Consider the following 16815-nt stretch of genomic DNA (forward strand, 5'->3'; position numbering starts at 1 on the left):
GCTCAGTCGGTTAAGCCTCCGGCTTCGGCTCAGGTCAGATCTCACGTTCGTGGGTTCGAGCCCCGCGTCAGGCTCTGTGCTGACCGCTAGCTCAGAGCCTGGAGCCTGCTTCTGGTTCTGTGTCTCCCTCTCTCTCTGACCCTCCCCCTCTCATACTCTGTCTCTCTCTGTATCAAAAATAAATAAAACATTAAAAAAATTTAAAAAAAAAGAAGTACAGACACCAACAATTGAGTTTGCCCTAATGTCTAGGAGTCTAAGAAGTTGATCATAAATTACATCGAATAGGAAATGTTAATATCTTAATGTCTCATTGGAACAAGTTTATATAAATCAGAGTAGAATTCAGTAGATAGATGTTTGGCAATGTGAGTTGCTTTACCACAGCTGCCCACATGTACATCTCAGAAAATCTACATTCTGTTCTTACTGCAATCAGAAGAGTGTAAGTAGCTTCCTGTCTGAGGGAAGCTCTGCCTGAGCTTTTGACTTGGGCTCTTGTACCTCTTGCTTCTTGAGAGTAATTGTCTATTTATTTGGTTACTTGTTTTGTTTTATTAGACACAACACAGTCTAGTGAAAATTCTGTAGGGACTTGTTTTCTTCTCTATGCTACTGAGGCAGTGGCTCAGGCTGGAAGCAAGCATAATCCTTCTTTGTTAGTTTCTCTTAATATGCTCCAAACACGGCTGTAACCAGACTCCACCCTAAAGGCTTGTCTCTGAGCTTTTCAGCCTGGCTATTTTAGAAATTACTACTACAATTTTCTAAATTCATGTTTAGAATTAATTATCCCTTTATTGAGCAGCTAGAAAGCTACAATATTGTACAATGGGAGATGTAGGGATTATACAACAAAATACTGAAATGGACTACCCATTTACTAAAACTGTGCAAACCATGTAGTGTTGTATAGTAGACTAGCCTGAATGTGAATCCTGGCTCTGTAATTTACCAACCATGGGGTATTAGGAAAATTATTATGTTCTAGTTCAACATTCTCTTCATTCATCCAACAAATGTTTTTGAGAATATGATTATGTTCCAGGAACTGTGCCAGGCACTTTGAAATGAAAGTGGTAATAGAGTATTTCATTGGGATATGTAAGAATTAAGTGATATAATTAAAGTAATATGAAATAAAGAACTGAATATAATGTATACTTAATAATACCAGTAGTTATTTTCATTGTTAATTAACAAATATATATTGAGAACCTACTAAAAAGCAAGCACTATTCTGGGACTAGGGGTATGCTAGTGGACAACAGCAGGTTATCAAGAAGCCACAACAAGCACTAGCAAGAGAGGAGACTGCTGGGAAAAGGGGGTTGGGAATGGGAGGAGAGAGACTTAGATGTGGCCAAGGGACTCTGCAAAGACATGAAACACATGGACATGGCATTTGAGTAGGATGATCCTAGACACCAGAATTGGCTAGAATGACATGAGGGAAGACTGGTTAGAGGCCCATACAATAACCCAAGAATTCATTAATCCAATCTAAATCAGTGCTCAGCAAATTGAAGGGAGAGGCTAAACTTTTTTAGACATTATAAAGGAAGATGAAAGAATGAGGGTGAGGTGTGATGTGTGAGTGAATATCCATGCCACATAAGTAAGCCACGCCCAAGACAGTAATCATAGAAGTCCAAAAGATTTGCAGAGGTAAACCGAGTTACTAGATACACATTCTCAAACACACACACACACACACACACACACACGCTACATATTCAGTCAATACTAAGGACAGATAGCACCTATCAGTGATGTCTTCAATAACATTTTTGAGACTTTTCTTAACTATAAAAGTAATACCTGCTGAATATAAAATAATAATAATAATTCTTCTGGAAAATGCAGAAGAGTATTAAGAAGAGTGTTAACTCATAAGTGGAACAGGAGAAACTTAACAGAGGACGATGTGGGAGTGGAAAGGGGAAAAAATAGGGAGAAGGAGGGAGGCAAACCATGAGAGACTCTTGAATACTGAGAACAAACTGAGAGCTGGTGGGGGAGGGGGAGAGCGGAATGGGGGTGATGGGCATGGAGGAGGGCACTTGTGGGGATGAGTACTGGGAGTTTTATGGAAACCAACTTGACAATAAGCTATAAAAGATAAAAGAAGAAGAATGTTAAAATATCACTTGTCATCCTAAATCTGAAAAGGCCATCGGCCCCCATAAGCCAGGCATGGAGTCAGTCTCCGGGCGCAGAAGCATGTGGAAAACTTCTCTCCCATTTTGCAAAAAGGCAAGACATCTCCCTACCCAAACACCACCATAGGCCTAGAAGTTCTCTCCAGTGATCAAAGCAGCTATTTTAAAATAAGGGTTTGAATACACTTATTATCTAGAGAAACTAAGCACCTATGCTTATGAGTGTGATTGTGTGCATAGGTTTGAGTCGCATGAGTCTGTGCGTGTGTGTTACGTATACCTGTTCTAATTAGTGGTCAGGGAAAAAATTGTTGTTTTCTGTCTGTCACCAGTGAGAAGCATCTTCATAAAATATAATGACATGGACAAGACAAGTGCCTGTGACTTCCTTTTATTAATGAGCAGTGAACAGTGAGCACGGGAGCTAAAAGTTTAAGAAAACTGCATAGGAGGAAAACTTGGGAAATATAATCCATTAACTTGAGTTTTCTTTTCTGCTGGGGAAAAAACTATTATTGTTGCTCAATTTTAGTGAGGGAAGACTAGTGAGTGAATGTGCCTTTGGAGAACTAGAGGTGTGATGATTAATATATACGGCAGCTTGGCTAAGCCACAGTATCCATATATTTGGTCACATTCTATATGTTTTTTGGAGTTAGTTTTTATTTTTTAATTTTTTTTAAGTTTATTTATGTATTTTGAGAGAGAGAATGTGTAGGAGGGGCAGAGAGGGAAGAAGAGAGAATGCCAAGCAGAGCCAAATGCAGGGCTCAAATCCACCAACTGTAACATTATTACCTGAGCCGAAACAGAGTTGGAAGCTCAACTTGACTGAGTCAACTAGGCTCCCCCATGAAGGTAACTTTTAGATGATATTAACGTTAAATCAGTATACTTGGAGTAAAAGCAGATTACTCTCCATAAAGTGAGTAGGCCTCATCCAATTAGGTGAAGGCCTCTGTGGAAGAAGAGGGAATTCTACCAGCAGAGCACCTTTGGATTCAAACTGCAACTCTTCCCTGAGTCCCCAACCTGCTGGCCTATCCTGCAGATTTTGGACTTGCTAAGCCTTCAAAATCATACGTACCAATTCCTTAAAATACAGAGAGAGAGAGAGAGAGATCCTATTTGTTCTGCCTCTCTAGAGAACTCTGATCAATACAACTGGATTTGAATATTTATTTTGAGTTCTGGAAGAATCTCAGCCCTACAGCAGATGTTGTGAAAAATAGTAAGGTGTGTTGTAGGCACATCCGAATCCCTGCCTGCAAGGTGTCCATAGCCCACTTTCACTCCATGCTCTCAAAGAGAACAACAAAATGTCCCTGATTGACCCACATAAAGAGTGGGGTGCTCTGATGAACCAGTTTTTTATAGCAAGTTCAGGGCTCACGAGAAACAAGACTTTTCTGCCTCAACCCTTATTGTGCAAAATCTTTATCAAGTATAATGATTTCATTTTTCCATTGAAACCTACTTACCAAAGTATAAACATAATTTAATCTTTCAAAATGGAAGCTCTGGCGAGACCACTGGGTGACCAATAGACACCTCAGTTCTTATCTGGCACCGTTCAAGCGGACCTATGTTATAATGTTACCCACGTCTGTTCTTGCGTATTTACCTTGAGGCAAGATGCTATTCTCAGAGTTAATCACAGATTCAGCTACATACAAATCTTTGTATCATGAAACAACTAACACTGTTTTCCAGTCTTGCAGCCAAGCAAGGGCTGTTGATGTGGAGAGAAGACAAAAGGGCAGAAGTCGGAGAGCACAGCCAGAACCTCATACCCCACAGCACCCCAACACTGGGGACCTCCCATTCCTATATTTTTGTCCATGCTGTTCCTTCTGCCCAGAATAACCTTTACTGGCTTTTTTTTTTTTCATCTCGGAGGTGAACTCATGCCTCAAGACCTAACTCAAATGCTACTCACTCCTCCAACTTTTTTACGTCTCTAAACCCTATGAAAGACTGGAATAAAAATGAGTGTGGGCTTAAAGGGTATTTAAATCATCAAGAAATGTAATTAATACATTTATACAGTACCATTTTTTATATGCAGGGTCTTTGTTCCCTACTTTTTCATTGTGGCTGTGTACTTTTCTCCCCCAACACATAACAGAGTCTACTGAAGTGATTTTCAAACACCAGACATTCAAATACCAATTACACGGGGGTTTTTTTTGTCATAACTGTTGGCCACCTATATTATTTACTTACTTAAAATTTTTTTCTTAAATTGATTGTTTAAAAGTTAGATATTAAGTTAGATTCTGAGAGCCTCTGAGATTTAAAATATCTATTTCAAAAACAACATCACGTGCCCTAAAAAGATCCTTAAAAATAAACACCATGAAAACAAAACAGTACTATTAAATTATGGATGAAAGCATTGCATGCAGACTTTGTGCTTAAGGTCCATGTTTTTTTATTTTTTGTTGGTTTGTTGTTGTTGTTGTTGTTGTTGTAATCAGACAGGAAGATTAGCAAGTGTTAGAGAGACGGTGAAGACAGACTAATCCCAAACTGAGATTTTCTCCCTGGTAAACTTAGGGTGAAAAGAATTGACGGTAAAACTACGTCCACACTTGTGTGACTCTTTAACGCCCTGTCTTTAACCATCAGTTTAAAAGCCCATATTTTGAACGGTGATGAACATTGAGCAGACAGGGAGAGTGGATTTGAGATCCATTTACAAGTACCTACATTTGTTTCATTAACCACGTAAGTCACTTTTCTGTCTATCTATGAGTCCCTCCTTCATCTTCCTTATTTACCCTCAAGAGAATTTATCATAGTTTTCAGGTGAAATAGTTTATCTTTATTATCATTTATTTTCCAGACTTTCATTAAATCAACAAAATGTTTTGAGCCCATACAAGAAACTCAGCATTGCAGCCACAGGGAAGACATGTGCCCTCGCCAAATTTATCATCTTTCTTTCTCCCCTTAGCTCTCTTCCCCTTTTTAAAATTACAGCAAATCAAAGACCCAGCTTATTTATTTCAAAAAGATGAAAATATTAAAGATTAGTGCAGCTTAAAGTCCATTTGAGTCCGGAGATTTTCAAAACGCCCCACTCCTGCCAAACTCCACACATAACCATAAAGATTGTCCTGGAACTTTCCCTGAAGGCCACTAGGCGGCGCGCACATTTTTCGATTCCAAAAGAAAGTGCGTACGTGGGTACTTCCCTGAAGTTTGGAATTGGTGTCTCCTTTCCCCACTTTCTACTGAATTTGGGGCAGTTGTGGAGCCCTCAGGTTCTCGAGCTCCACAAGTCTTCCTTGCCCCATGCAGTGACTCCTTATTTGCCATTATGAACAATTCTTTTGCTCCCCAAACCACAACAGTTTTGCTTCTGACTGTTTTCAGCATTTGCCCTTTTGACATTTTAGAAGAAACGGGATCCAAGTTTGATGTTGAAAAGAAAGCACTGATTTATTTAGTGAGAAGATCTCCCCTATTACCGTTTTCCCTGGCTGTGGGGAAAATGCTCCTCTAAGGATTTAAAGCAGCTCTTTTGAGCTAAAGATCATCCTAAGGAATAACAGCACTCCTTCTGAGTGATCTTTTGGAGCTGACATCGGTGCCCTTGCTCAGCAGCATGTTGTATTTTTGAGGTCCAGCCTTTTTCTCTGAATTTTACATTCTGAATTGACAAGCCCTTGATTTCAAACATTGCAGAATACGCTCCCAGACTAACCGACCCTATACGCCATGATCCAAGACCTACATCCAGGAGTTCCTCATGTTCTTTGCCTGGCAGGTGGCCCTAGAACCTTAAATCTCACCCTTCCTCTGATCCTAAAGTCCCCCTTCCCTCTAAATATCCTCTCTGGGCATTTCTTGGGAGTCTGCAAAGCCATTAATGAAGTAAGCTGTAAATATGCCCTACTGCACATGGATATGAAATTACCTTTCGGATGAGCTCCTCTGGGCTGACCTGGAGAACACTGGGAATGTGTTCGGAGCAAAAAAAAGAAGTGAAGACTCGGCCTTGCCCACTGCTTTGTGTGAATCTCAATCAGCCTGTTCTTTAAGGAGACGAACAACTTTCTTCTTTTTTTTTTTTAAAGAGAGGTGTCAGAAGTCTTCTGAGGCTGCAGCTTTATGCAAACACTCTACTCAAGAAGCCGGCTTTAGGGGAGAGTTATTTATATCCCATAGGCATTACACATGCAAAAGGTGAAACTGTGACTCTCTGAATTTCCAGGAGTGGATGTGCTCATCATGAGCACAGTTAGCTATTTTGGTGGCACACAATTCCCATACCTAACTGTCAGATTGTTCCAGACAGGAGACTACAGAATCATTCAGTAATTTTAGAATGACCCTGTATGTTTCTCTCCCAGTGGGACTGCATGACCTGAACTTTTCCTAGGATCAGATTTACTACCACCTTGGACTCTCTGGTAATAGGTACATTTCATTTCTTTTTCTAAAGGTAATCATGTGGCACATTTTTGCCCTTTTGCTTTCATATTGACTCCCAGCATTAGCAAAGAAAATGGTCATTTCTCTAGGAATTATCGCCCCGCTCCATTGCTGGCTCACCCTACCCAGAAATACAGACCATTCTCCAAATCGAAGTATACAATAATCGCTTCGGGAAATTGCTTTCCCTATTGGAAACTGAGAGCTCACATCGGAATGTTTCCACAGCACAGCTGATGATAATTACGACTCACTGAAATTTCAGTTTTCTTTGATTGTGACATAAAAACTGGGACATAAATTAAAACCCAATTATCCTTTAAGGGTAATTGGGGTTATAAACCAAGAGACTGTGAGTCAGTGTGTCGATATCGCAGGAGCACAGTGTCTGTTGGAACACTCTGTGTTCTGTATCCCAAACAGCTTTTCACACGGAACGGTTGGGGATAAGGTGATCTGTGCACAATGCATACACTGAGGGAGTACCTCAGACTGGGTTACAGCCTTACAGACATTCAGTGAGCCTCTAGGACACCTTGGAAAGATTAAAATATGCTAAAACTGCGGTCGGAACGCCCTAGCCTTCACCTGTGAAGGCGTCCCGCAGTGGAGCAAGGCACGCAGCACCGAGACTCCAGCCCGTACCTGACTGCACACTTGGAAAATGCAGTTCTCTCGACGTGGGGAATAGGTGCAGCTCTCTGGCTCGATAAAATCTACAACATCAAAGTCCATGAAGGGTGGGCTTTGTTTTTCACAAAGGGCATGATCCACAAAGGTTGCAGAAAAGAGTTTTGGTAAATCATGTCATAAATTAAGTGCACAAAGGGAAGCTCCTTAAAGGACGACCTGAGTTATTCTTTAAGAACGGGAATTGCCCACACACTCACGGTTGCCTACCAGGCCATCCCTGCTGGTGTGGGTTTGTATGCACTCTTCTGAGCAAATCGTATCCACTGAAACTTCCCAGTATTGTACCCCAGACCCTCTTGTGACACATCCCTCATTCTGGATTTTCAAAAGAGTTTCACTTCCCCATATTTCTAGAGGATTTGTTACTGCCTCTCAGTGTGTACTGTTTGTATTTTTAAAAGAGCAAATACCCACCACATGACAGTGACATTTTCCTCTCTGGCTCTGCCACTCAGATGAAAGCCCTGTTGGGGCCTTGACTGGGAGGCATGCGGTTGGGCACATACTAAACACTCATTAAATGATATTGAGCATAATGCACCATTCAAACAGCATAACTCCAGATTTCCAATTTTTCTTTCTGGAAGGTAAACATTGCCACAAGTTATTAACTACACAGAAGACCTGACCAAACCCAACCCCCTTGCAAAACCAACCAGGTTTTCCTTTGAGGGCGCTCACCTCTGCAAACAATGTTCCAGCCACAGGACGACATAAAGGTCCAGACTGGGGTTTGGAGCAGACCTCTGTTTTCAGTTGTTGCGTCAGACTCATCGAGTCCCCTGAGAATCACAAGAGAGAAACACAAGGTCCAGGTTATTTCCACCAACCCTGGGAAACCATGCCTGGATAGACATCTAGGGAAAGTGTTATGTCTGATCTGGGCTTTTGCAACCTTATTTCATAATCTACTTTCTTATCTACTATCTTGCAAAACCAAAGAGCAATTGGTACAAACTGTATTGACAAAAGATCAGAACTTGATTCTCAATGGCAAAGGCAAGTATACATTATAAATAGCAAAACAGCTGGCTTGGACCATGTTGCAGGCCACTCATCCAGTTGAGGGATTTGAATGACATCATAACCCTTGAGAGGGTATTGCTAGCCAGCTGGTGTTATTTAGAATACACAAACATTGGAGAAAGAAAACATACACACACACACACACACACGCGTGCGCAGGTTCGTTATGCAGAAAAACACGAACAATGGAAAAATAGTTTGCCCCTTAGGTGCCCTTCCCCTGGCAGGCGATGGGAAGCCTAGGAGAGAAAGGAAGAAAAATATTTTATTTTTTCAGTTGGCTTTACAGCTGAGCAAAGTCTTTGCCCTGTTGCGGGCAAAAAGCATGAGACAGTGTCCTAAAGGGAGCCCATTGCAACGCTGCCTGCCCCTTTTCTAGGTTCTAGGAAATGAGATCATTCCCCTTGCTTGGCAAGTAGGACAAGGGGTCACCCCAGTGCTATCTTCCAACCTCGTTTGCCCTGGTCATTTCAGGGTTAAAAGTGTAGGGTTTGCTCGAGTTGGTTTTTTCTTCATTTCTGCTCTTTTAATTTTGCGTTTCCCGAGAACATAAGAATGCTTGCCCATCCTCCATTGTGTGTTTCTTTAATGCCAGTAAGGTGTATTAGCAGATGTGTGTCTCCCTGCCCAGTAGAAAGTTAATCAGAGAACAGATCCTTATTTTCTATGGCAGAATCAGTATTTTAATGTCTGCTAACCCTGTCACTAACACACATTCTTTTAAGGGAAAAAAATGCTTCTGTGCTCTAGTTTTAAAATGCAAAGGTATGATGTTATTTGTCACCATGCCCAAAAAAGTCCTTACTCGATAACTTTGCCAGAAGAGGGAGAGAGAGAGAAGGCAAATGTTCCCCCAGCTGTTTCCTGTCTACAGTGTCTGTGTTTTGTAGATAAATGTGAGGATTTTCTCTAAATCCCTCTTCTGTTTGCTAAATCTCACTGTCACTGCTAAATTCAGAGCAGATAGAGCCTGCGCAATGGAATAAAGTCCTCAAAATTGAAATGTGACATTGCTCTCAACATCTCCCATCTCTCTGGATTTCTTTTTGCCTCATTATTCCTGCTAACCAATTCATTTCCAGACTTTGCACTTCAGAAGCAATGGGAAAAATCAGCAGTCTTCCAACCCAATTATTTAAGTGCTGCTTTTGTGATTTCTTGAAGGTAAATATTTCTTACTCTTTGAAGTCATTGGGGAATTTTCTTTAAATTGTGTACTGTTTGTTTCTGCCTAGAAATGTTATTCACTTTAGAATTTTCATTGTTTCGGAACTGGGAGTTATTTATAAATTGCTGAATATGCATTTCTGTGGGATCTGAAAAAATAGCTCCGGGAGATGGATGCTTTTGCATAGATATCTGTATGAGTAGAAACTATTGCAAGGTACTTATGCTAAATCCTCCACTTCTGCAGGGCTTCAGTGGTGTCATTATAGAAGATTCCTTTAAATCCTGTCTATGGTTAAGGGCTAGAGAGCATGGATATGAACTTTTGGATTTTTTTTTGCAGGTGCAGATTTTTTATTTTTAAGACCGTGTTCGTGTGTGTGTGTGTGTGTGTGTGTGTGTGTGTGAATGTGTAACTTGTCAGGACTGGACTTTTTATTAAACAGCATGCCACATATGAAGAGTTACCTTTTAGATGATATTAAAGCTTTTAAATATGATCTTTGGAGCTAAGGTCCCAGAACTGTCTGCACTTACGCCCAGAGAGTCAAAGTTAGAGTGAAGTTTAATTTGCTCTTCTGAAAAAGAACTCCTTGACAATTCTTGCTGACCTTGCATATTCGTATAATTTAAACACTGTATATACAGAAAGCGGAAACTTTCTAGCAACTGCATGTCCAAGTTTTCTCTTTTGAAGAGGACTTTCCTGGGCGAAGTTTGGACTTGGGGTTTTGTGTTGTAAAACTCTGATTTTATACTTGGTGTTGTAAAGTCTCTTTAGGTAAATTTGGCTGCTGTTGTTAATGCCAACTTCTCGTTTCCAATCACTGGCCCTGGTTCAAGTTTCCATTCTCAGGAAAATTATATCCTTTAAGACTTGTGTTTTTCCAATTTGCAAGCACTTTTAAGCCGCTGTCACTGGCTTCTTGATGCAATTTCCTAAGAGCTCAATTCATAAAACGTCCTGCACTTAGTAAAGCATTCATTCGCTGCTTTCAAATACTCCACCACTAGGACTTTTCTTAGTCAAGTAAGTGGCTGAGGAGTTAAGGATATGGCGTTGTCAGGCACCTGATTCTGCTACCCTCACGATGCAAAGGTACCTGATGGCTACTTTGCTTTTAAAAGACATGAAGTCTCTATATATGTATATGTGTATGTATATGTATATGTGTATATACGTGTGTGTGTATGCATATGTGTATGTATACACACACACACACACACACACACACACACATGTGGTCTTACAGCTAGGGTTTTTGTTTCCCTACTTAGATGATCATAAAAGAAGTTGTTCAGTGTTATCTCTGCATTAATTACAAGTTTGGAAAAGTGTCTCCAGATAAACTTTTCAGAAGTAAAGTTCACATTAAGTTATAATTCCCCCCTCATTCCTGGAGCAATAAGTGGTTTGAGGAAGCCCTGTGGTCCTTCAAAGGTAATTCAGCAAGTAAAGGTGTCCTGCCTAAAGGCAGCATTCACAAGCTGACTGTACTGAGTCTCAAGATATTTGAAGTGTTTGAGCCAGAGGGAAGAGGGTAAAGCGGAGAACCGGAGCTTGGGTCACTGTTCAGTGATATGCTATGATAGGCACATCATGGAAATTGGTGCCTTGATTGGGGGAAAAAGATTGACTCAACTCCCAGCTGTGCAATTTGTTCATTGTTTGAATGGACAAAAGGCAGTTTACCCAGGCTAATAGCATACCTGCCTGGGTGTCCAAATGTAACTAGATGCTTTCACAAACCCCACCCACAAAGCAGCACATGTTTTTAAGTCCTGTTTTCTATTCACATCAGCCTCATAATACCCACCCTGACCTGCTGTAAAAGATCTGGAACAAACAAAAATGGTTACACCTACAGTGAGTATTTTCTTATGACTATTGCCCTGAAATTTTGGTGGGCATTTTCATTGTAGACCAGACATCTGGAATCAATTGATATTCCATTTATTTAAGATAAAAAGAAAGGTCTTTTAAATTTTGAATTTGTGAATGATTTTTGAGAAACAGTGTTCTGACTTTTTTTCCCTTTTTTCTCTCCTTCTCTTTCTGGTTCTTCTTTCCTTTCTCTCTATATCTCTCCTTTCTCTGTTTCTTTTGTGTTTGGCAAAATAAAAGACCAAGAAAAGGATGAACATATGGGGCCACTTGTTTCAAACTTTTAACTCCTAAGCGAGTTTGTTATTGTTTTCTTTTAGGGGAACATGATGTGATAAAATTCTCTGGTTCTCTGTGGGTGTACCGCACTGTTCCCTGAACCAAAGGAAAATGCAGTAGAGGTTCTATCTTGTCCTAGAGCTAGAAGTGCTGGTGTTTATCTAACAATATAATGCAGCCAAAAAGAAAAGGAAAAAGAAAAAAGAAAAATCTATAAAAAAATCTTACATTCTTAAATGCTAGTGATCTATATATATTATTGGACTTGTATGTGTTATACCAGAGATAACTATTTAAAATATAGCTTTGATAACTCCTGAAGTTCTCAATTCACTAAGGCTACATTTTTTCGTGGAGTTCACAAAAACTGAAGAACTTCAAGACCTCTACAGTTGCAGGTGCTTGGCCCTCGGCATTACTATAAACTCAACAAAGAAGGGAGAGATGAAGAAGTAAGACAGGTAGACTAGCATACATTCTAGAACTGGCCCATTGCCAGAGTGTGGGTTATATTCTGTAAGATCAGTTTGGAGTTTGCTGTTTTGAAAAAGGCAATGAAGTCCAGTTGGGTTGGAATTGTTGAGATTTCCACAGGAAATACTGAAGGGGAAAACCCCCACCCATTATTTTATAACTAAGACAAGTGCACATTGGCTGATGACAGGTGTCCTGCGGTCCTGGTGGCTTTGGCTATGTGGTGGCGGAAGGCTTCCAGGCAGAGATCCTACTGAGAAAATGGAAGAAATGTTAGGTTAAACATTTATCTCCTCTTCTATTTTATGGTCATTATTTATGATGATCTGCAAACAGAAGGCACTTTTCATCTTAAACTGTTTTACAGATATTGACTAAATATTTATGTTGTATTAAAAAGAGTCAGGGGTTTAAGGTTTTTCCCCAATGACTGAGCTGAAGGTCTGGACGCAGAAATGGAAATCTTCATTAGAATGACGGAGCAAACTCTGCCACTGAGGTAGAGAGCCATTAAGTCAAGAGTTCATGGAGGGCAAAGCGGACAAATGACAGAGTCTGTTTCTGCAAAAGGGATGGGGTTGAATGGACCGGCCAGGACTGTGAGGTTCAAAAAAGCCTCTTTTTATAACGATTGCTTCCAGCATAACTTCATGACCCTTTTGATCGAGCCCCTCACTTACATCCTGTCAGTGACTCTTCCAAGGCCACTGAAAGTAAATGCATCTGAGAGAGGTAAAGCTACTTGCCATGGGAGGCTTCCTGGAAGAAACCACATCTTTGTGCCACAAGTAGCAATATAGGAAAGTTAGTGATCACTACTATTCTGAGAATGGATGGAGCCTTGAGCCACAGAAATCCTGTTTTGGGCAAGCCTGCCATTTGGCTTCTATTACTGGCTAAGTAAGCCAACCAGGGATCCCTTGGTATATTTTGCTATAAAATGGATACAGTGACACATAAGTCCCTCCGAGACATGAAGTCACAATTCCTGTGACCAAAAAAAAAGTCTTTATGCCCTGTTCATGGAAGGCAATCTCTACACATATGTTGATTTGATAATGCACTTGACACAAAGGGCATTAGAATACCGAAGGTAAGGGATCTACTTAGCATGAGCCAATTTCATTCCTAAATCCTATTGTTCCTGTTTCTGTTTATATTTTCACTTCCACTTGTGGTTGTGTTAATTTGCTGATATTCCCAGGTAAGAGTTTCTCTGTCTCTTTGTGCTTCTCTCTGTCTCTGTTTCTTTCTTCCTTTCTCTCATGAGGGGAAAAATTAAAAAAAAACAAAAAACGTCCTATAACGACATACAGTATTTTCACAAGTCCCTTTTTATCCAAAGTAAATTCTTTTTAATCAGTATCTGGGGAATGATGTTCTAGTTAACTTAATATTCTGGTCCATAATGAATGCATTTGCCATCTGTGGATGACCAATCTTTAGAGAATTTAAATTAATAAAACATCGTTGGCCCCAAATCTGGACTGAGCATAGTTTAACCTTTGATAATTCAAAAGGTTTACCAGGATCTCTGAATGGTATGGGATTCTACTACAATAATAGCATTTTTTATTTACATGGTAAATGTTTCTAAATATTTTACCTCATTGAATCGTAAAAGGAATCTGTAAAGAAGGGGTTCAGGAAAGTCCAAGGTGGCAAGGGGTTTAAATACAGTTGTTTGATACCAAGACATGATCCGTCCACACCACCTCGCAGTCTGTTGTGCACTCTGATACATTTCTGTGCAGAGTAGTTCTGACTCATGGCAGTAACAGAATGTGGGGGGCAATGCACCTTTGCTTCACCCCCTCCCACCCTGCCCTTGCAATGACCAGGGAGGAAGCATGACCATTCTTCTATGTTTTTGGCAGGTAAAGATGCACATCATGTCCCCCTCTCATCTCTTCTACCTGGCCCTGTGCTTGCTCACCTTCACCAGCTCTGCCACAGCTGGACCGGAGACGCTCTGTGGGGCTGAGTTGGTGGACGCTCTTCAGTTCGTGTGTGGAGACAGGGGTTTTTATTTCAGTAAGTAGCCCTCCCTCTCACTGCTCTGTGGATTTACAACCGCAGGGAGTGTGTGAATAACTGAATGACTGCCCGTGGCTGGCAGCCATCCTCAGCCTCTGAGATGCCTCACCTTAAAGTAAGCCTAGTGTTTCAACGGGGCTATGGCAGGTTTTGCAGATTTAGGATGGAATTTTCCTCCTTAGCAGTTTGTCTTTTAACTACTTCCTGCTGAGCTTTCCCAAAACTATTATGCTCTACCCTCATATTCCTTTCCTTTCAGTGAAAGGATGGGACAAGATGGAGCCTGGAGGATTGGGGTTTTTTTTTTGTCTCGAGATCTGTAGGTGCACATATAAACATATGGAAACATGTGCTAGGTAATTGGGAGTGAAATAGTAAGGTGGACTTGGAAAAAGAATTAGGGGGGCACATCCCAGATGTCTCCATGCAATATGAAATCACCAGGAACAGAAGGTGAACTTCACTCAAAGGCACATTTGCAAATACACAGGCACTCTCTAAATGCGAACTGAAATGCCATATTAATTTGTCCTCTATGCAAACTGACCTTGATTTTTTTAGTTATTGCCTGCCTTTGACTTAGCTTTTGTCTGGGACTCTCCAGTGATATCTCCATCTGGAAAAGGGTTTCTGACAAGTGTGGGGTTACTTATCCCATAAGTAGGTCTCAGGTGATTAAAATGTTGACAGTCAATAAAAAAATACAATCAAGTCAATGTTTCCAAATAATAAACACAAACATAACTCAATGTTGCCTGGGGGAACTGAACACTTAAAGAATCTACCTCAGAGGCACCTATCAAATTGTATATTTTAGGACAGTGAAAGATTTAAAGCCAGTTGCTCATTCCGTATATTCTGTAAAATTGTTTGGAATTTTAGCGAGTTCCAGGAAACTGATGTTCAGGTCCTCAGTGAGCATGAATCATTCTTAGAGGTTCATTATCACTTGAGTGTAGACAGCTTACCTCAGTTGCCCACTAAGCTTTGAATAGCTCTTCTGATGACTCACACACTTCAAGTCTCTCTCATCTTCTTCCTGGGGAAGGTGGTGGGTGCCTGTGCGTGTGTGTGTGTGTGTGTGTGTGTGTGTGTGTGTGTGTGTGTGTGAGAGAGAGAGAGAGAGAGAGAGAGAGAGAGAGAGAGAGAGAGAGAAATTAGGAGAAGAGTGTGAATATAGCAGTCTGGGATGAGTGGGGGAGATGGGAAAGGAGAGGCTAATGAAGGACTGATGATCTGTACTTATCGCAGATTTGGCAACAAATTGTCTTTAAACCACTACTAACAGAATGAGAAGTGCTTTCTATACCTGAATGGATAAATTCCCCCTCTATGTTTCCAGCTAATGCTTTAATAGAGTGAATTCATGTATTTTTCCAGCAACAAACCAATTCTATCCAATTCTCTGTTGTAGTATAGATGAATGAGTTCATTGAGTGAGTACTTTTCAAACAGCAAACCTGTTTTACCTTTGAACTGTCCAGTGAAAGGCAAATGTGTTACATCAACATCACCCAATGGTGGGTTGTCATTACTCTTTACTTTGTTGCTACTGATCCACATATAAAAAATGAATAAGTGATTCTCACTTATTATGCCCAAGAGGATTTTTTCCCCTTTATAATCTATTTGTAAAATTTCCTTTGCTCCAAGGATCAGGTAATTGCCGAGCCCACAATTGTCTTCTGTTATGTGCCAGGTTGAATTGTTTTGTTCAACATGACATGCTCCAGGATTTCCAGGCACAGTACAGTGGATGGAAACTGGATCATTCTGTGCCTGTGATATTTGCATTAGATGATGAAAAATGGGAATGGAAATAATGATTTGGTCCCACATAATAATATAATACTTATATATGTACACACAGACAGTTAAGAGTATTGGACAACTAAGATGGAAATCAATTTCAAGCCACTGAAAAGGTTTTTTTATTGTTACTACAATGATCAAATTTTAGCAAATGTTTTTAAATTCCATTTTAATAACTTGAAAGGGAAAGGTTACATATAGGAACTCTTAATGTTTGAATAGAAACATTTGGATAGAGAGTGGTTTCATAAACTGTGATTATTGTCAGCATTAGCATTGACTTATATAATTTCTTTGTCTGACATAGCCCCTCATGAACAAAAGTATTCTTGTTAACTTTCTAATAAACTGGACAATCTCTTTTGCCAAAGATCAAAAGTCAGCTCCTTTAAATTCTTCAATTCAAGACATTGATGGAGCATCTGCTATATGTAAGAGACTGTACTAGACATGAATGAGATGCCTAGAAATGAATGAGAGATTGATTTTGCTTTCAAGGAACTCATAGTCTGATCAGGACATTCCAAAAATGCATGTAACTCTTATCAAATGTCATATGAGAAATATAATCATAGAAGAATAGATTATAGTCCTTTATACTTTTCCTGAAGATTTTGTCCCATTTGAAATCATCTAACCGGGATCTACCCTCTCAATGGGCTTCTTGATGCCAAAGACTATATTTATTTACCACTGAATCCCAGTAGCTAGCTCTATGCCTGGCTGATATAGTAAAGGCTCGTATTTGATCATTGAACTGACAAGCTTGATTGAATTCAACTGAATCCAATTGAATGGGATGGAATTACTTATTTGGGATCTCAGTCTTCAGAACCA

At 40.2% G+C, this 16815-nt stretch overlaps 2 protein-coding genes across 5 annotated transcripts in view; one reads left to right on the top strand and one right to left on the bottom strand.

Annotated features, from left to right (window-relative positions):
• Window positions 1-8072, bottom strand: part of LOC115305087 — an 82436-nt gene extending 74364 nt beyond the window's left edge. Inside the window, exons 1-3 of the mRNA XM_029955431.1 lie at window positions 7980-8072; window positions 7194-7321; window positions 6088-6124 (exon numbers count right to left, since the gene is read on the bottom strand). Coding sequence (XP_029811291.1) covers window positions 6088-6124; window positions 7194-7321; window positions 7980-8072 — 258 coding nt within the window. The remainder of the gene's footprint in view (window positions 1-6087; window positions 6125-7193; window positions 7322-7979) is intronic.
• A 1111-nt stretch (window positions 8073-9183) lies between these two features.
• Window positions 9184-16815, top strand: part of IGF1 (insulin like growth factor 1) — a 70089-nt gene continuing 62457 nt past the window's right edge. For 2 of the 4 annotated variants that reach the window (XM_029954287.1, XM_029954285.1), the window contains exons 1-2: window positions 9184-9488; window positions 14007-14163. In XM_029954287.1, the coding sequence (XP_029810147.1) occupies window positions 9426-9488; window positions 14007-14163 (220 nt within the window). In that variant the 5' untranslated portion in view covers window positions 9184-9425. Of the gene's footprint in view, window positions 9489-11319; window positions 11359-14006; window positions 14164-16815 lie in introns of those variants that run through there. The other 2 variants (XM_029954288.1, XM_029954286.1) reach the window with 1 other exon arrangement.

Source organism: Suricata suricatta, chromosome 10 (genome assembly GCF_006229205.1).
Source record: "Suricata suricatta isolate VVHF042 chromosome 10, meerkat_22Aug2017_6uvM2_HiC, whole genome shotgun sequence".
NCBI lineage: Eukaryota > Metazoa > Chordata > Mammalia > Carnivora > Herpestidae > Suricata > Suricata suricatta.